The sequence below is a fragment of the Mus caroli genome, chromosome 6 (assembly GCF_900094665.2).
Source record: "Mus caroli chromosome 6, CAROLI_EIJ_v1.1, whole genome shotgun sequence".
In the NCBI taxonomy this organism is placed as follows: domain Eukaryota; kingdom Metazoa; phylum Chordata; class Mammalia; order Rodentia; family Muridae; genus Mus; species Mus caroli.
The window spans coordinates 115,811,303-115,831,468 of NC_034575.1; the positions used below are offsets into that span (position 1 = coordinate 115,811,303).

General features: G+C 44.5%; 2 protein-coding genes across 2 annotated transcripts in view; both read left to right on the top strand.

The window, feature by feature from the left end:
• Positions 1-15,209, top strand: part of LOC110295767 (cat eye syndrome critical region protein 2 homolog) — a 103,256-nt gene extending 88,047 nt beyond the window's left edge. The window contains 7 exon segments of the mRNA XM_029478253.1: positions 598-986; positions 1,665-1,790; positions 1,915-2,731; positions 5,094-5,503; positions 5,561-6,576; positions 9,319-9,430; positions 10,455-15,209. Of these exon segments, the coding sequence (XP_029334113.1) occupies positions 598-986; positions 1,665-1,790; positions 1,915-2,731; positions 5,094-5,503; positions 5,561-6,576; positions 9,319-9,430; positions 10,455-10,460 (2,876 nt within the window). The 3' untranslated portion in view covers positions 10,461-15,209.
• Positions 15,210-17,588: 2,379 nt separating this feature from the next.
• Slc25a18 (solute carrier family 25 member 18) overlaps positions 17,589-20,166 on the top strand; it is a 21,346-nt gene continuing 18,768 nt past the window's right edge. Inside the window, exon 1 of the mRNA XM_021165669.2 lies at positions 17,589-17,775. The gene's annotated coding sequence lies outside the window, so the exon portion shown is untranslated. The remainder of the gene's footprint in view (positions 17,776-20,166) is intronic.

A 20,166-nucleotide genomic window follows, 5' to 3' on the forward strand; every position in this document is an offset into this window, starting at 1 on the left:
AGTGCTGGGATTAAAGGCGTGCGCCACCACGCCCGGCTGGTTCTAGTTTCTTACACAGTGTCCCAGGAGTTCTCATTCAGCCTTGTGGACAGAGAAGTCTGGCCTGTGTTGTACTGGGCCTTTTTACCACAGACAAGGTTGAATCCACCTTGAATTCCTGCCATTGTGTTCTACATAGGAGATGGAATCTAATGCTTCCTGGATGCTCAGCAAGCACTGCTGCTGAGCCACACCCTGGGCTTCCTCTCAACTACCATGCAGCAAAGCTTTCTAATGATCCTGAGACGTTTGATTCATGTATCAACACAAAAATGCTACAGCCTATAAAACAAGGCAAATTCAATGATAGTACATACTAGTTTGAGTAACTTAGCCTAAAGAATTAAAATTTCACTAATTTGAGATAACATACTATAGTTTATGTCACAGCCATAAAGCCTTGAGCAGAATACTTATAGAAACCAGATCTTCATATTGTATCTGTAGCTTTGCAGTGTAATATTTTCCAGAAGTAGCTTTCCTTATTATTTTCAATAATTGTCTTTGTGTCTAGTAAAATATGTATCCTGATGGTCAATCTTCTTGTCTTCCCTCTAGAGTATACCAAGATGTCTGACAATTTAGAGCNGTGTTTCCATCGGGCCATGACAAAACATTTTCCTGGTGAAGATGGAGACACAGATGAAGAATTTTGGATTAAAGAGGATGAAAAACGGGAAAAAAGAAGGAGTCGGTCTGGTAGAAGTAGTGGAAGCCATGTTTGGACGCGCTCCAGAGACACAGAAGGGTCCAGCAGGAAACAGCCACCAGTGGAGAATGGGGGAAAATCATTGCCCCCTGCACGCCGAGCTGCCTCCTCAGGGGACGATCAGAGCAGCGCTTCTATACAACTCCCTCCAGAGGTGGGCACATCAAATGGCCAAGGCTTTTCTCGCCCCCTGCACGGTGGTAGGGTGCCTAGCCACGCACCCCCTTTAAGCCAGATGGTAAGGAAAAAAACTCACCTATATATTATGTTTAAACATTAAAATTTCATTATAAAGAGCTGAGGATGTAGCACATATGAAAATGTGTGTGTTTGATCCCCAGCACAGCATTAAAGTGGGTGTGGTGGTTGTACACCTGTGATGTTTGCACTTAAGAGATGGAGACAGGCCAGATGGTGATACAGGCCTTTAATCCCAGCACTCGGGAAGCAGAGGCAGGACTGTTAACACAGAGAAGCCCTGTCTTGAAAAACGTGTGTGTGTGTGTGTGTGTGTGTGTGAGAGAGAGAGAGAGAGACAGACAGACAGACAGACAGACAGGCAGGCAGGCAGGCAGGCAGATGAGCCAGAAGTAGTTCAGCTACACAACAAATTTGAGGCCCATCTGGCTTCATGAGACCCTCTGCAAACATGTATAAATAAATAATTATGGTCTGTACTTGTATCCAGAATNCCTAAAATTTCTCTAATTGTGGTGCGGAAGGTGATTGTTTTTGTTTTTCAAAACAAAATGATAAGAGAACTGGTTTTTTTTTTTTTTCCTTGGAGAGAGAAGCTGCTTTGAGATTGGAGGCAGTTCCTGGCCATAGGGCACATTAATAGCAATCCTTAGAGAATGCCTTGTTTTCCTTGATTGTTCTTCCCTCACACCCTTTCTGCTTTACTCACTGCCTTCAGAGGCCAGCAGCACCAGGAACATTTGGCTGTCTTCAAGGATCAGATTCCACCAACTTACATGGCTCCTCTCGAATCCCAGAGGTGCCCCCAGGAGAGCCCTTGCAACACCCACCCTTTGCTATACAGGTAAGCAGTCTGCAGAGAGACAGCTGGGACAGTTCTGCAGCANTAATTGAGAGTTAGCATCTTTCAAGGTTTGTTTTGTTCTGTGAATTCACATTCTTCTCTTACCATTTCTGTTTGTTGTCAGGCTCCAGTTGGAATTAGTAACCATCGGGGATCCCTGCTCAGTGCTCCAGACCTTTCCAATATGGGGTCACATGTCCCATCCTTACAGCTTGGGCAGATGAATTGTCCCAGTCAAGATGGAAACATGTATCCACCAGCTCCATTCCAGGCAGGATTTATTCCTTCTAGGCATGGTGGGACTCCAGCCCGACCCCCAGACTTTCCTGAAAGCTCTGAAATTCCTCCTGGTCATATTTATCATTCATACAAGTATCTAAATCGAGNACACCCTGCTGTTTGGAATGGGAACCATGGTACTACAAACCCTGGACGTTTGGGGCCAGATGAGAAGCCCCACCTGGGGCCAGGACCCTCTCACCACCCTCATACCCTTGGTCATGTGATGGATGGCCGGGTGATGAGACAACCTATCCCACCAAACCAGTGGACTAAACAGTCAAGCTTTCTACCTCATGGAGTTCCTTCCTCGGGGTATATGCAGCCACCCTGTAAGTCTGCTGGACATCGTTTGCAGCCACCTCCAACTCCAGCACCAAGTCCTCGATTCAGAGGCCCCTCCCAGGCCCTCCGGGGGTCACAAGGAGGGGAATCCATGATGGACAGCCCTGAAATGATTGCCATGCAGCAGCTCTCCTCCCGAGTCTGTCCCCCAGGTGTGCCTTACCACCCCCGCCAGCCCACTCCTCCCCAGTTACCTGGTCCCTTTCCGCAGGTAGCTCATTCAGCATCAGTATGTGTGTCAGCGCCCAAGCCTGCATTGGACAACCCTGGTAGTACACAGGAGATGACTGAAACACAAGAGCCTGAGGAAGACCCAGGTAATTTACAGTGCCTTTTTATTTTTTCCCCTGACTTTTGTGTGTCATTTCATGACTAATCTTTTCATACAGAATATGAAGATAACATATAAAGTGATGTCAAGCCTCCTATAAACTATTCAAGTTTGGGATAACTGAAGTCCTTTTAGGTATAGAGGTATCAAAAACATAATTCATGAATTTACATGATTGACATACAGCCAAAAGGCACTTACTTGTGAGATGCACTTTTACGTCTTATTTGTTGTTGTTTCTTTTGTTTTGTTTGGTTGATTTTTAAGGCAGAATCTCTGACTCTGGCTGTCCTAGAACTTTATAAAGAGGAGACTAGCTTCAAACTCAGGAGTCTCCATACTTCTACCTCTGAGTTGTACCCACCAGGCCCATGAAACTTTTTAAATGAAAACTCATTTAATTAGAACCTGCCTTTGCACAAGCTATTACCAATATCCTTGGGGTTTAATTGGGGGTGGGGTGCTTGTGGGGACTGTACATCCTGTAGAGTGAGTCTTAGGGACTGCATTCAGATTCACAGGCTTGGCAGCAAGTGCCTTTACCAGAAGAGCCATCTTGATTGCCCTAATCTGGGCTCTTTCTGTATATCAAACTCATTCATGGTCTCTCATGCCTGCACCTCCCAGGTGCTGGGATCATCAGCCATTACCACCATGCTCATTCTATGTGTGTCTCTGTCAGTGTTGTATTTTGTTTTGAGTTCAAGGATAATTTTATAGTCTAAAAGAAAAACCACAGGGCAACCTAGCTTTAAAACCTCAGCTGCTGCCCAAAGGAGGAGAATGGAGGAGAGAAGGAAAAGCCTATGTCATTTAAACTGATAGAGAAATGGTCAGATACATGGCAACAGTGGTGATACCGTGAGAGAGTAAGGAAGCCCTGAGTATTGGGGGTGGAGATATTAAAAGTGTGCTTAGGAACGAGATAGAAGAGCCTGCAGTGGTGGCTTTCCAGCTGTGTACCTTTAATTCCACCACTAGGAGACAGAGGCAAAGGCAGATGGATCTCTACAAAGTGAATTCTAGGACCACTGGGTTTATTACACAGAAACCCTATCTTGGGGGAAAAGAAGAAAAACAAAAGAGATAAAGAGTTACATTTTTCTGAATAATTCAGAAAATCTGGTAGACTGATAGCCCTACATGGCTATTGTTCCTAAGCCTCTGTGCAGTATCTTTGTTTAAAGTTCAGAAATTGAGAGCACGGTGGTTTGCTGTTTTATGAGAAATATTAGTGCTGAGTTTGAGCTGTACAGGTAAAGCAGCAGTATTTGTGTAGTTTATGTGTAAGTTATAAGCCTTTGTTACTATGTACTCCATGTATGTGCAGAAGCCTGTAGACATCAAAAGAGGGCATCAGATTATTTGGAGCAGAAGTTACAGATTGTTGTGAGCTGCCATCTTGGTACTAGACCTGAATCCAGGTCTGCAAAAGAGATGGTTCTCTTAACCCTGAACCTTCCTCCAGCCTCAGNGTTGTCTTCTTTATTGGTGCACCTCATAGTGCATTGTAAAAGTGACCACTATGAAACGTATTCAGTGTCTTTTATTTCCATCTGTCTTGAGTACATAACTGTGGAGAACAGTGAATCTAAAGGTTGAAACCGTTTTTCAGAAGTGTTATTTAAAGGCCATAAACTTGAAAGTGAAAAATGGGGCTGGAGAGATGGCTCAGCGGTTAAGAGCACTGACTGCTCTTCCAGAGGTCCTGTGTTCAATTCCCAGCAACCACATGGTGCTCACAACCATCTATAATGGGATCTGATGCCCTCTTCTGGTGTGTCTGAAGAAAGCAACAATATATTCATATATACTAAATAAATAAATAAATAAATAAATAAATAAATAAATAAATACATCTTTAAAGAGAAAGAGAAATGAATCCTTTCTTTTTTATGTATATGTCCAGTATCTGATTTTATTTAATACTTTCTGGGGAATGGACTCACTTGAACTTTTATGGAAGATGATGAATATTCCACATGAAATTGGTACTAGATCTTAAGTTTAAATTTGTTTTTCCTGGAAAAGGACCAGTCTCTTCCACATTTCAGATTCCTCTTCCTGGTAGTCTGGAATATGGGCTATCTCTTGGCCTCTTTCTAAGTGACTATAACAACACAGGAGAGACCCAGAATTTTTATTTTTTGATAGCTTAGATGTACACAGTGTTCTGCCTACAAAAGAGTGTACAGACCCCCAAATGATTACACCTTTCAGAGACTCACTGTGTCACAGTGTCTAGCTGAGGTTTGTCTCAGCCTTGACCCAGTTCATCTGGCTGCATGCTCTATCCATTGATGTTGTCATTTCAGCTACCAAGTTACTGTTTTGTTCTCCCTTGCCAGCAGAGCCTTTGCCTGGACATGAAGAGAAAGCAGCAAGCATTTGTTCTTCAGAGGGGGTATACCTCAAACAGCTACCTCACCCAGCACCTCCCTTGCAAGCCAGCTGTACCAGGCAAAGCTCACCACAAGAAAGGGAAACAGAGGACTCCCAACTCAAAAGTGATGCTTCAGACTCTGCAGACACTTATAAGACATCAAAGAACAAGAACACCTGGCCTTTGGANAATAGCTACAGCAGCCCAGCTGTGCAGGGCTGTTTGAGAGACCTCTCCATAGTGGCAGAGACGGGGAATCTGCCTGAAAATGGGGTCGTTGGTGAAGCATCTCCCTGTAGGTCAGAGGGGAAGGGCCTTGATGGTAGTGGTTCAGAAAAGCCACTCTGCCCCAGGGGTAAAACATTGCAAGAAGCTGTGCCATGTACAGGACCGAATGCAACTACACCTCCTTGGTACAACGTCCACAAGCAGCAAAAAGCTGTGCCATGTACAGGACCGAATGCAACTACACCTCCTTGCACAGATCCCAGTTTGATGGTAGGCACTGTGAACCAGTTTTCTCCCTTATACATGCCTGGCATAGAATACTCTAACTCAGCTACACAGTACCCTGTGAGTCCAAGTTTGCAAAGCTTGGGCTCTATGATGGGAGGAAAGTCCTCAGGATCACAGCCTCAGTCCTTTCCTCCCAGGGGGTTCCAGGCTAATGGTCCCCACCCTGGACTCTTCCCTCGGTACCGTCCTCAGCAGGGAATGAGATATTCCTACCAGCCTTCTTCTCAGCCTTCCTACCACCCCTATCAGCGGACTCCTTATTATACATGTCCACAGGGCTTTTCTGATTGGCAGAGATCTCTCCCTTCCCAGAGAAGCCCAAGTGGACCCCCAGGGAGTCACCCTCCACGCTCCCTCTTCCCAGAGAAGAATGTCCTGTCTAGTCTGCAAGGTTGTGAGACACTAAATTCTGCCTTAACTTCTCCAACTCAAATGGATGCAGTGACTGCTAAAGTTGTTCCTCCTGATGGACCCAATTCTGGTCCAGAAGAAGAAAAGATGGATGAATCTGTGGAGAGGCCAGAGAGTCCCAAAGAATTTCTAGATCTCGACAACCATGATGCAGCTCCCAAGTGGCAGAACTCACTGTCAACCAGTGACTATCTTTATGGAACGCCACCACCATCTCTGAGTTCAGGAATGACTTTTGGTTCATCTGCTTTCCCACCCCACAGTGTGATGCTGCAGACAGGGTCTCCATACACTCCTCAGCGATCAGCCAGTCATTTTCAGCCCAGGGCATACCCATCCCCTGTGCCTGCCCATCCACCTCCCCATTCAGTAGCCACCCAACCCAATGGCCTCTCTCCAGAGGGTTCCCTCTACTGCTGTCAGGAAGAGGGCCTAGGTCACTTTCAGGCTTCGATGATGGAGCAGACGGGCACTGGAAGTGGATTAAGAGGCTCATTTCAAGAAGTACACAGACCACCAGGGTAAGGTTGCATTAGGTTTCTCTGAGAAAATAATAGTGTCTTTAGGAATGAAAAAAAAAGTGATTGCACAATACCAAGAAACATATATAAATTACAGACCTGATGGGGGACTAGGTAACAGTTGTGTCTTTGCCATTTTCTTCCTCTGGTGAAAATGAATCAACATTTAGACTGGTCTTTGTGTATAGTGATAAGTACTTCTGTCATTAGATTTTTTTGTTATTTTAAAAAAGATAGGAAAACAAAACAAAAAGGCTGGGCATGGTGGCACACGCCTTTAATCCCAACACTCGGGAGGTAGAGGCAGGCGGATTTCTGAGATCGAGGCCAGNCTGGTCTACAAAGTGAGTTNCAGGACAGCCAGGGCTATACAAAGAAANCCTGTCTCCAAAAAAAATAAATAAAGATTGGGGGAGAGTGGTTGTTTTTTTAATCCAGGGCTCACAATGTGACCCCTGTTGGTCTCAAACTCTGAGGAACTGTTCTGCTTCAGCTTCTTGAGTACTGGGACTATAAGTGTGTACCAGCATGCCTGGACTGTCAAAAAATTGATACTGCACACTACAGTGTGAAAGCTATGGGCAGAGGCAGGTCAGCATTTCTGCCTAGTTGACTTGTTACTAACTACAGTAAAAGAGGGTCTGCTTTAGGAAGCATGGGTCTGTATGGCTGATGTTGTCCTTGTCTCATTTTTCCCTATTGCAATTTTTTTTTAAAAAAAAATGTGGACTAAATCAAATGTCCTCATGAGAGTTACTGGTGATGGCTTTAAGAAAGAACCACAGCCAGGTGGTGGTTGTTGACACCTTTAGTCCCGTCACTGCGCAGGTGCAGACAGGAAGATCTCGGAGTATCCTGGTCTGTATAGAGGTAGTTCCAGGACAACCATTGCTGTTACACAAACTACAACCAAAAAAGAAACTTATTAGGGGTGGGATATATTGACATGTCAGAACACTAGCCCACCATGTGGAGTACTTGGTCCCATCCATAGCACCACCCAAAGGTGTGTGGGTGCACATAATGAAGTGATCTACCTGCTATCCAAATTAGTAATTCACAGGAAAACCCAAGTTAATAGTATATATAAAAGATAAGCCTGGCTAGGGATTCAAACCTATAATCCTAGCACAAGAAGTCTGAGGGCAAGGTCAGCCAGGCATTAGGTAGCACACAGCTCTAACCCAGCCAGGCAGAGCTACATAAATAAGCTCTTGTCTTTTTTTTTTTAAGGAGAGAAAAGAGTTCAAGGTTATCACTTTACACTGTCCAACTGAACTACATTTAACTGTCTAGCCAGGCATGGTGGTGCACATCTTTAATCCCAGTGCTCAGGAAGCAGAGGCAGGTGGATCTCTGTGAGTTAGAGGCCAAATAGGACAGCCAGGGCTCTGTTACAGAGAGGCCCTGTCTCAGAAAACTTATGGGGTTGGAGGGTTGATTATAAAGACTAATTCACCATACCATTCCATTTAAAACCTGGTTTGCCCCCTGCCACTGCTATCCCATCTTCTTAACACCAAAATCTCTCTACCCACTTTTCACTTTTTTGTGATTGTTTTGTGATTTGCTTGAGACAGGAATTTGCTGGGTAGCCCAGTCTGGTATGGAACTCAGTCTTGGTGCCTCCTGGGATTTACAGATGTGGGCCACACTTGCTCTCACATTTTACAGCTTGCCTATTGGTTTTTGCATTTGCATTTGGAGGCTATTTGAGGGGAAGGGTTGTTTGGTTTTATGTTGAGGGTGTTTGAAACAATTTTGTTTTTGAGACAGGGTCCTGCTGGCTGTTCTGGAATTCTCTAATGTAGACAGACCACAGTTGCCTCTGAACTCACAGAGATCTACCTGCCTCTGCCTCTCAAGATGCTGGGAGTAAAAGTTGTGTGCCACCACGCCAGCTTGTTCTTTTGTTTTGGAGGCACGGTCTTAACTTCCTAACTCTGAATGGCCTCCACCAGGCACTGTTCCCCACCCCNACCCCCACCCCCAAGTTTGCTACCATTCTCTGTTTGCCTACAGAGTCTAGGAACTACTGATTCTGTGGCTTTTTGTTTGTTTGGATTGGTTGGGTTTGTTTGTTTGTTTGTTTGTTTTTTTCAAAACAGGATTTTTCAGTGTAGCCCTGGCTGTCTGTTGTAGGCCATGCTTAAACTCACAGAGATCCACCTGCCTCTGCCTCCGGAATGCTAGGGAAAAAGGCCTGTGCCACCATGCCTGGTGGTTTATTTGTTTTGTTTTTTGCCTTTCTGGAAATCACTGGAGCTTACATTGTAGCCACATAAGTGCTTCAGTGTGTATCACCTAAGCATCAGGATACTGCCCTTCCACAGTCTCAGAGTGGAAATGCATGGTGGTCCTTAAATTCCCTGTGTCCCTGGAATGTTGTTCAGGGATTCACCTTTTCTATTCCTTTTGATTTATTTCTGCTACAGACTCTAGTCAAGGCTCAGGTATTTTCGTTTGGTTGTGGTGTCTATTTAGTCTCTGTATACGAATCTTTTGTATCTTTTATATCTTTGACTTTTTTCTCAGTTCAGGCCAGTTCTCCAGGGAGAGTTTCCCCAATGTTGGGTATTGTTCACTGGCCCCTTTGTTTAGGCTGTGATGTNTTTGCTCTATCACCACAATAGGGATGTTATGACATTTTGTCCCAGTATTGATGTTTCTAAATTTACAACAGTGTCTTCGTGATTAGTAATTCCTCAATAACTCTTAACTGTGCCTTTCTTCTGGCTGTAGTTTGCAAATGCATCCAGTCCAGTCACAGTCCTTATTCCCAAAGACCCCGGCACCTGCAGCATCACCAGAACAGTTGCCGCCGCATAAGACCCCAACACTTCCTCTGGATCAGGTAAGAATTACTAAAAACTAGATCATTTCCTAACACCTGACAGGTGTAAGCGGTAAATGCAGGTTGGATATCTTGGGCCCTGGGGTACNCAGGTCTCAGGTTTCTAGGTGTTGGGATATTAGCATGGACTTCAGTAGTTGATAGACTCAACCTGAAAACCTCAGCCCAAAATGCTGCAAAATGTGACTTTTCTATTGTTAAATCTAGTTTTGGATTCTCTAGACAGTAGTGTACCCCTGCTGGCATATCCCAACCCTTGTGAGTTCAAGGCCAGCCAGTGCTCTGGTTGGTGACCTTGAGAGTTTTAGGTTTCACTGGGGAATTGTAGTGCAGGACTGGAGAGCCAGAGGCAGGCCTTTCTTGTTTGCGGCTGACCTGAGTGAGTTACAGACTGTTACGAGTTGCCATATGGGTGCTAGAAATTGAGCCCGGGTGCTCTGGAAGATCACTGCTGAGCCACCTCTCCCGATCAGACACCTTATCTCAAAAGAAAACTTTCGGGCCTCAGGATTGGAATAAAGAATATTCAACCTCTACTTGACTTTATTTTTCTGAGAATAGGGGTTGTTTATGTTTTTTGTAGGGACTGACTAGTTCTGTACATGCAGTTTTCTGATCCTGGAGAATCCAACTCAGGCGNTCNTGAATCTCAGCTGAGTGCTCGGATTGCCCCTAGTTTTATGTAGCTTTTGAGTGTGTTTACGGGGATGTGTTTTGGTGGGTAGTTTTTTGTTTTTGAAGCAGGATCTCAATGTGACCTAATCCTCTTTAATTATTTGACTCTAAACCCATGGCCCTCTTGTTCCACCTTCCAAGTGCTAGGTTACAAATGTGCACAACTGCACTGGGTATTCTTGTCTTTCCAGCTAGCACTGGAGCCTGGGTCCAAATTGGAGCTGCAGGACTCAGATTAGCCTCTGGGGGTAAATTATTGCTCCCATAGCCTGTGTGGGTTGTTTTTGGCATATTCAATTATTGTTAGGCTAGGCAATTGATAAAATTTAAAAGTTTTTTGTACTTTCAGAGCTAGTCCAGGGAGGAACTAAGCTCCAAGGAAGTGGACGGCTGCATGTGGAGACCCGAAGGCAGGCCTGGCGGACTTGGAGAAATGACTGTTGTACATCTCTGTCCTGTCGTCCTGTTCCACTTCTTCACTGTGAATCAAGCCTTCCTCAGAGCTGAACAGCATAGGCCTTAGGTGCACGCTCTTTAGATGACTGGCTGGCCTGTAGCTGGGATCATCTGCACAGCTGACAAACTTAGCCAGAGCAATGTACCTGGAGTTCTTGCTGACTTCTCCAAATCCCAAGACTCTTGTTCAGGGAAAAATCACTTTAAACTTGGGTGGAGGGTACATGTAAGGCTGGAGTGGTGCTTTTAAACTTTCATGAGCAGCTAATCTCAGGTATATAATTGGGGAAGGGACTACTTGTAGTATTAATGTTTTTGGAGCTGGGTCCAGTTTACAGAAGTTTCATGTTGCCTTTTTTTTATTTTTTTTTTTTTTTTTGTGGTGAATGTATTGTGTATATAGTGGGACTGTCAGGTGGGCACATGGAGGAGTTGGGAGTCCTTCCCCGATATGGCCAGCATATTGTACTGGAAGAGTCTCTGTCTTTGTACAGTCAGGTCACACTGAATGCCCGAGGAACTTGGAGAAGAGACCCAGAAGACTGCAGCTTATATATGTCACTAACTTGTTTCCTCTCCAGCCGACCTCCGAGACAACATGTCCTCCTCAGCATTCATTTCACAGTTGATTGGACGGTGCTGTCATGGGGCTTTACTGGGTGTTGCAGCCATAGGACAGGCTGCTCTCACTCTGGTGGCCTAAGTTCTGGACTTGGGAAAGCATGTCCCTTCCTGCTTTTCCACCAGCTCTACCAGATAGTTGTAAGCCAGGAATTTGGACTCTAGAGTGTTTTACTTANTAGAAGATAAAGTGGCTTCTCCATGGGCCTGTCAGGCCTGTGATCTAGAAGGCATCATACAATGCTTTCTAGCACAAATCACATTTTGTGAAAGTGACTACTCAGGTTTGTTATGTATGTTAGTCTCAATAAAGAAATTGCACAGGTTTGAATAAGGAAAGTATATCCTATAGATTTAAATTTGAAATTAGGACTATTTCAGTATGTGTAGTTTTTATCCAGCTTGAGTGAATCATAGTAGACTCAGTCATGTTGATTTAAAGTAGCTGTCAAGGGCTAGTTCTTGGGGATTATTTGTTATGTCTGTGATAGGAAACAATTTTACAGTATTAAATTACGTTACTATGGATTTAGAAGTGAATTACACTGGATTCTCCCTGTTTAGCCTTCTGTATTTTATTTTAGCTGAGATGTCACCAAAGTTAGGATCTATGTTTAAATTTTTGAATATCCCATACAGAATAAACCAAGGGAAATACCCTGGAGTTGCAAGTCTTTGTAAAGGAATATGATTTTTAAGTATGCTTTGGGGTAATAGATTTCCATTAAAATACTAATCTGCTCTAGTATCTTAGAGTATAGGTGTGGGGAGGGGTCAATGGAGTTTTCCCTCCAGTTCCAGTGTCCTCAGGAAATGCAGACTAGTCTATAAGGATTGCAGGGAAAACAATTGGACACATCCAGGCTGTAGAGCTAGCTGGGCCCTAGGACACCTGCTCTCTTGATAGAAGTGGCTGCTTACTAACCTGCTGGNGNTGCTGAGGACCCAGAGAGTGTCTGTATGGCACACACACCGAGAGTTTTCTTTCCTGTTTAATTTGTGTTTGCAAGTCAGTTGAATCAGAAGCCAGACATCTGCAATCCAATTTAGAAGAACAGCGAAGTCAGAATTGTGCTGTTGAGCTGTATAACTTAACCTAATCAACTGCTGCAAGTTGTGTGTCCACCACTAACAGTGGGGGCCTGTAAATCTCACTAGGACTGCTGCAACAATCAGGCCCCACAGTGTCAAGGTGCTAAAACTAGAGGTTGCTAAGCTGCTTCCACCTCCCATCTCNCCCCCTTTACCTGTTCCTAAAGAAGTGCTGTGAACAATACTGTGGAGAGAGGAAAGTTCCTTTATCCCTTCCTGGTTTATGGAAGAAATTAAATAGGAAATTGAAGTACTATATTAAGTTCTAACACTGTAAGAAGAGTCTGTTGTGTCCTGTGTGTGAATTTGGTGGTGCCTAGTACTTACAGGACCTAGTACTTCCTCTCCTGGTCTGGCCCCAACTTTTATTGGTCTTTGAAGTGCTAGGTTTCCTGGAGCAGCCAGAACACAGTGCTGAGCCTCTGTGATCACACCCCTCACTCTCTCAATGCAGACAAGATCATACATAGGTTTTTACCTTTCTGCTTCCAGCACTTCTCATCCAGGGATCTTACACAGATGGCAATATTTTAAAAGCAGATGCAAATAATTCTGTTTGCAGCCTTCTTCAGTAGGGAAATGGTGGTTTTGGAAGGTGGAATACTTAGGAAGCAGTATATAAGAGTATCTTAAAAGATTCACTCTTAGGCTAAGACCTGCACCTATTGGTCACTGTGACCTTGCTAGTATGCTGACTCTCAGTGATCCCCAGGAGGACATAGCTGTGCATAATTGGAAGCACTCATTGATTTAGTGTTAGACTTAGCTTTATCAGATTTAGTCATAACTTAGAACCCTTAGGGCTTAAAAGAAATAAAAGATTCAGAAAGCACAAGTGGAGCCTTTTAGAAGGCTTATGAGTGCGTGTATCTTTGTCCCCCAACCCCAGCCCTACTGTGAAATAGTTTTCTTTAAAGGGAANAAAAATAGCAAGAGCTGTTAGCTAAAATTCCTCCCCTTAGAAGAATGTGAATAGGATAGACTATGCAGGGCTCTTGTTCATGTAACTTTCCGTCCAATCTCTTAAAAATAAATGTACAGCTACTCTTGCTTTCTGAGCCAGATTGGTTTTGGGTCACCTGATCTGAGCCTGTGAACTTCTCTTCAGTTCACACTGAGCCTAGCTAGGGCCTAGGCCATGACATGCTCTCAAAGGCTAAATCTCATACTAGTCCATATATTAAACTATATGGAAAACTTTAAGACCTGTGATCTCCTCCCTCAGCTCAAATTTCAACTTTAAATGTCAATTACTCTAGTCTGTCTCTTGACTGGCCATGGTGTTATTGTCCAATGACATTTGTTTGCTGTATGGTTGTTCTCTATGTTAACTTCTACTGACATTAAAAGGTGTGCATGTTCAATGTAGTCTTAAACACACAAATGTCCCAATGTAGTTTTCAACTATGTTTGCCACCAACATGACTTCAAGTCATACCACTTGGTCAGACTTTTTTTTTTTAATGAATGTTCAAATCTATAAATAACAACCTGTTCTTAAGACCTAATCAGAGGTGGGGGAGGGGCTAAAGATGTAGTTCTATGCACTGGCCTAGCATGTGCAGGTTCAGATAATAAAGCAGGTCTGGTGGAATGGAGCTGTAATCCCAGCTCCGAGGCTGGGGCTGGAGGACCATAAGTTCAGCCTTGCCTGAGCAACTTAGTTAGATGGCGACTCCACAGTGAAAAGAGGGGTGGNGTGGTGCTCAGTGGTAGAGTACTTGTGCAGCATACTTGAGGTCCTAGCTTCAATCCTCAGTTACCCCAACACTCCATAATTTGAAATTCCCCAGGAAGGCTTAATCCAGAGTCAAGGTCAGGTGTCAAAATCCTCAGGTGTTTCAGATGACCTCATTTGATCTTCTAGCATTCTTTACTGTTCCCTCCTTGGCCTCCTTCCTTACATAACACCCTGATGTGACGTTCCCTTCACAAGAGTGTATCAATGAGTGTTCAGTCTGGAGGGTTTCTGGAATGTGGGCAGCTCTTGTCAACAGCTATAGCAAAGACACTTGGCATTTGGGTGGAACATGCAGAAACGTTGCCCCTTCCCCCATGAATTTACAGCACTGCTTTAGTTCAAATGTGAGCCCAGCATGGTGGCACAGGCCTTTAATTCCAGCAGGCAGAGGCAGAAAGATCTCTGAGTTCAAAGTCTGCTTGGTCAGGCCAAAGCTTAAGTAGTGANACCCCCATTAAAATAGCAAACAAACCCCAAGAATGAATATGACAAATGTGATTGATACTCGCTGGTGCAAGGCTGATTACCTTTTCTGTGTGAGCACACTGAACTCCTTAGAGCCTTAGGACCTGGCTTAGACCTTCCTTTTGAGTAGATGGGTTGCGTGCCCAATCACAGTAGGCCAACACAAGCTTAGCCTTGGTGCTAAGATCTGTCAGTCTTGGGTTAAAACACATTCTCTAGGTGAGGTGGGACAACAAGCTTTCTACTAGCTTGGCTTAAGTTAGCTGCTCTCACTCCATCCTCCCCCTTGGGGTTCAGTGGGGACAGCTGTNTGGATATTGAATAATTTATTGAAATGCTGCCTCCCTCCCTCCACCCCATTCTGTAGCCTCTGTGGCCCCTTCATTTCTTTAGGCAGGGGATATTTCTCTCATTTGACTCATGTGCCCTAGCCCCACATTGCCAGTCTGCATACAGTATATTGGACATTGCTACAGAAGTGAATGCCCTATGAACTGTCCTGGCCAGGGGGGGGGATGGTATTTATTTTTATATTGTATATATTTTGTCATGGTCTGCTGGTTCCCTGCTGTTTCACTGAGAGCGACAATTACCTCAATAGTTAGTTTGATGCTGTGTGTTGAATAATTTTTTGAAAGAACTTTTTAAAAAGCTTTTTTGATCTTTGGAGATCTGTAGATTTATTTCCATATGAACTCGTTATTTTGTATAAAGTACATTGTTAAATTAGTAAGGCTTTCGTGTATGTGCCTGGTGTGTGTTCATGTGTCACTTTTATCATCAGGTCAGACTCTTATTTCAACAGTGCCCACCACCTGAAAGGATTCATCTTCATTTCACTTAGATGCCAAGAATCTTCACAGTGGTACAGTCTTAACTATGGCCAGGGCAAAACCCATCACGGCTAGTCTGTGGTACCCACCTCGGACCTTTATCCTCATCCCAGCCACAATGCTTGGCTGGTTGCAGGTATCTTCCCAAAAGTGATGGCCATGTTTGGCATTGACTGCTCTCCTTGCAGAGCCTTTGGTGAGCAGTCAGTTGAAAGAGACCATAGATACCTGTAGCCTGTAGTCATCCAAGTTACAAATATCCAGAAGAGGGAGCTGCAAGCCCAATGAAGCTTAGGCTAACTCAATTGTTTTTAGTTCTAGTTCCTGGGAAATGTTTTGATTATGTAGGTTCTATAATCAACTGTAGTCTTAGACCAAACTACCTAGCTGCTTTTAATTATTACACTTTTAAGTAGTCCTCATTCCATAGTAATTCAGCCATACATGTGCCTACCCACAATCCCTGGATTCTGAAGACTGCAGGTCAGTTAGTAGCTGGTGGTCAGCTAATGCAACAAGGACTTGTCTCTTCATCTTCACATGGGTTCTGGGGCTCAAACTCAGATTCGTGGGCTTAAAAAGGCAAGCATTTTCATCTGTTGAGCCATCTCTCCAGCTCAAGGCCTCTTCAAAACAAACAAAAGTAAAACAACCCAGTCCTGAGAACGTTAAACAATATAAAATACGCTGTGTCACTTTATTTTCTAGTGTGGTGGTTGCATGTCTACATAATTTCTGGAACAAAGTAAGCTTTAGGATGAACACTTTTAGGAAACCTAGGTGTGTACTATGCTGGTCACATTGTTCTCTCTGGTAGTGGTGGTTTCTGTTTGCCTGGAGTGGGATGGCAAGTCACTGGCTGCCAGGCCCATGTGCCAGCCTCTCAGAAACCCAGCCCAGTTGCATCATGCCTTAGGCATCCAGACAGCTGCTTCCTTGTGCACCCTACTGTCCCTTAAAAATAGAAACTTGGGAGCTTAAACTCTCCACCCAAAACCCCCATATTACATAATCCCTCAGTAGGGAAAGCCAGATTACTAAGAACTTAGCTGTGGGCCTGGGAATGGCTCGGTGTTAAAAGTACTTGCTTCTCCCAGTGCCCACAGAGCGACTCAACTGCTTGCAATTCCAGCTCCAAGAGATCCAGTGCTCAGTTCTGACTTCCATTGTGCATATAATATACAGGCAGTCGTTTACATGTACAATCCTGTATGTCAGTTAAAAATAGATCTACTGTAAACAAAATAGAACTTAATTCTTAGAACTTGATGTAGATCAATTGATAAGAGTGCAGCCGGGCCGGGCGTGGAGGCACACGCCTTTAATCCCAGCACTTGGGAGGCAGAGGCAGGTGGATTTCTGAGTTTGAGGCCAGCCTGGTCTACANAGTGAGTTCCAGGACAGCCAGGACTATACACAGAAACCATGTCTCGAAAAACAAACAAAAAAGAGTGTACCATTGTGAGGCCTCAAGTTCCAACTTCCAACTCCAGATGAAGCTGGGTGTGTGTCTATAATGTTAGCACTACAGAGGCAGATAGGCAGGAAGCTCAAAAGTCAAGTCCTCTTGTATACATAGCTTACAGCTTAGGATACACAAGATCCTATCTCAAAGAAAGCGTCTATTCTACACAAATCATTTTGACCAAACAATGCTAAATCCTGTATACAACAAAAAATACTATCTTCTACCACTAGTGAGCTTGATTTTAAAACTTGTTTGTGCAGTATTGTTCTAATCTCTCCCTGAAAATATTCCTACCTAGCTGGAGTCTTCTGGAAGGGGAATGGCTTATGATCTGTGGCTGTTATGTACGTGGTGTCTTTGGCTGTGGCTCTTTTCTCCTGGGTGGCTGTAAATCCTTCCAGCTCAGCCAGGGGTGGCAAAGCTCTGAGCACCGATGCTNCTGCTGCCCGTCTGGGCAGACTTCCCTGTCCTCACCCCCCACTTCGCTCTGGTAGCTTGGCCTTGTTGATCTGTTGCCCTGGATTCAGTTCCTTGAGCTTTTGAAAGGACAGTGTTTGTGCATTTGTTTCTGTCTCCTTTGTGCTTACAAGGCTCACTCCTCTAGTTTCCTGAGGCAGTTTTAGCAAAAGCTTTCAGTGCAAAGTGAAGTGCAGTAGCAGCCAAGAAGGCAGCTGGGAAATGCCCAGATTGAGCTATTGTATCCTGGAGTCCCTGCCCCCGTGCCTCCATGACACGAATTTTAATGCAGGTGCCTTGAGACCATTTGAGGAGTGGAAAACCACAACTTGCTCCTAGAATCCTGTCGGCTCATTTCTGACCACATAGGACCGTTCACCCTGGTCTGGCTGAGCAAAGCTCCTCAGATTGTATCACGAGTTTTAACTCTAGGGAAGAGTTAAGTCTTTATAGGAAGGAAGGCAAAGACAAGATCCAGCACAGCCCGGCCTGGAGTATACCAAACACAGATGTGGAGTGACCCCTAACTGCCTTGTCAGTAAGTACAGTTGCCCTTGCTGTCCTTAGGGATTGGTTCCAGGATTCCCATTGCTAAGTCCCAGTGCTTAGGTCCCCATGTAACTTGGTATTTGCATATCATCTATGCATGTGTCCCTGTATATTGTTATCTCTTAAGTGTCTTTTTAAAACCATATATATATATATATATAGCTGTCAAGCTGTACTGTTGAGCACTGACGAGAGAAAATGTCTGTGTATACTCAGCACGGAATCCCGACTGATGAGCAACATCTGCCTGGCACTTTGTCTGCTCATTCAGAATACAGAGGAAAGACTACTGTCCTTTCCTCAGAGTCAGTAAAGGGGGACACATTGAAGGAAACCGGCCTACAGCAACCAAAGTGCTGGAAGGGACGGTGCTTAGCCAGAGGTGAAGAGNGTGAAGTCNGGTTTGTTACTTACTCGTTGCAGCAGGGTGGTTCTTGCTGTGTTCACACCACTTGGCCTGGACAGACATCAGTGCACAGGTCAAGTCTGACCTGGTGTCTGTCAGACAGGAACCTACATTCTGAACAAACATCACCTAGAAACTGGTTTAAATGTAGGTTCTGCTGCCTTCCTCCTCCTGCCTGATCAGCCCATGAAGTGCCCAGCCCTCTGATGTGAGACACCNTCTTTGATGATGCATCACAGACCATAAGAGCACCCCCATAGTGGAAGGACCTGGCATCAAATCTAGGGCTTTACACCTTTCTGATCTGAGCTGAATTTTACCTTTATACCTAGTGGAAATATCTATCTCCACTAACGTCTCCTAAGAACTATGGAAGGCAGCTTATGTTGCTGACTAAATGGTAACANATGTCCTCTCTTCTATACCTGGGAAGAAATAGCAAAGCTGACGAACTCCCTTACTGTCCACCCTGACTTAGGCCACCTGCTGTCTTCCTTTCATTGGTCTCGGTCCATTCAGTTTCCCATTTTCTCTGCACCTCAAGGTTTTCAAACTGTAGCCTTAACATCAAAACTGTAGTCCTTTGCTATCTAACAGCCTACTAATACATGATAGTCCCTCAGCTGCTGCAACATTTTAGTTAACAAGCTCCTGCCAGTCTAGACTGCCTCTTACTGGTTTCCTGNGCTACACAAAACCTGCCTTAAAGAGATTGATTTTCATGATGCACTCAAGATTGAAAGCCAGNCAGAAAGTAAGCAAGCTTGACTGTGTACCTGTGTCATTAGGGTGTCCCCGTAACATAAGACTTGGTCATTGGGCCTGGGGGGTTGGAAATACTGCCTTCCTAGCTGAAGGTTGGGATCTTGCAGGGCCACTCTGGAAGCAAGTAGACCTTTGACCCTGCCTGGAAATTTGCTTAAAGAGAGTTCAGGTGCATCTCCTAACTTTGCTGTGCTTTTCCAGACCCATCAACCTTCTCTCTCTCTCTGCCTGTAAACAAAGCCAACCAAAGCTGAAGCTGCCTGCTCCCCTGATCTTCCTCTCCTGTGGGTCCTTCCTAGCTGGTGATGTCACCCCGGCTTTTTTTTTTCCTTGTTTGATTTGGTTTGGGTTTTTTCATTTGAGATGCTCATGAAACCCAAGCAGATGCAGAATTTGCTTTCTAGCCAAATACACTCTTGATTTCCTGCTTTTCCTGCCTCTACTTCCTGATTGCCACCCTGTGCTCTGGGGATTGGTTGGACTTCATGGATCCTAGGCAGGTACCAACTGAACTACATCCCAGCCCTCCTTTAGTTTTGGTTTTGGTTTTTGGTTTTTTGGTTTTGAGACAGTGCCACTCTGTAGTAAGGGCTCGCTTCAGGCTTATGACAATTTATATAGTCCCACCATTTGCAGGCTGAGGTTTCAAGTCCTGGAATTACAGGTGGATGCCACTAATACTCACTGAATTCTCTCTTTAATTTGTTGGTTTTTCTTTTATGTGTTTGGATGTTTGACTTTGTATGCTCCATGTTCTTGCTTAGAGCCCACTGAAGTCATCAACGAGTTCACGCATAATTGTAAACTGCCAATTCAGTGCTTGAAACTGAAGTCCAGTTCTTTGCAAGAACAACAATAATATTTACCTGCAAAAAGTGTATGGAGCCTGGTGTGTAGCTTGATAGTGGAGTGCATGCCTGCTATCCCAGCACTCTGGAGGCTGAGACACTGGGATTTTGAGTTTGAGACCAGCATGGTCTACATGGTAGGTTTCCAGGCCAGCCAGACTGCAAAGTGAGACCTCATCTCAGAAAACCAAAGGTGTGTGCAACCGAAAAGCAGAAATGATTGATCAGAGCACTNGTGAGATGCACACACCCTCCTTGTACATAACACCCCCCAGCCACACCCATCGGGCCAGAGCACTTGGATCCCATGCTGACCCTCTCCTCACACTTGCCATCTATCCCAGTGTGTTCAGTTAGCATC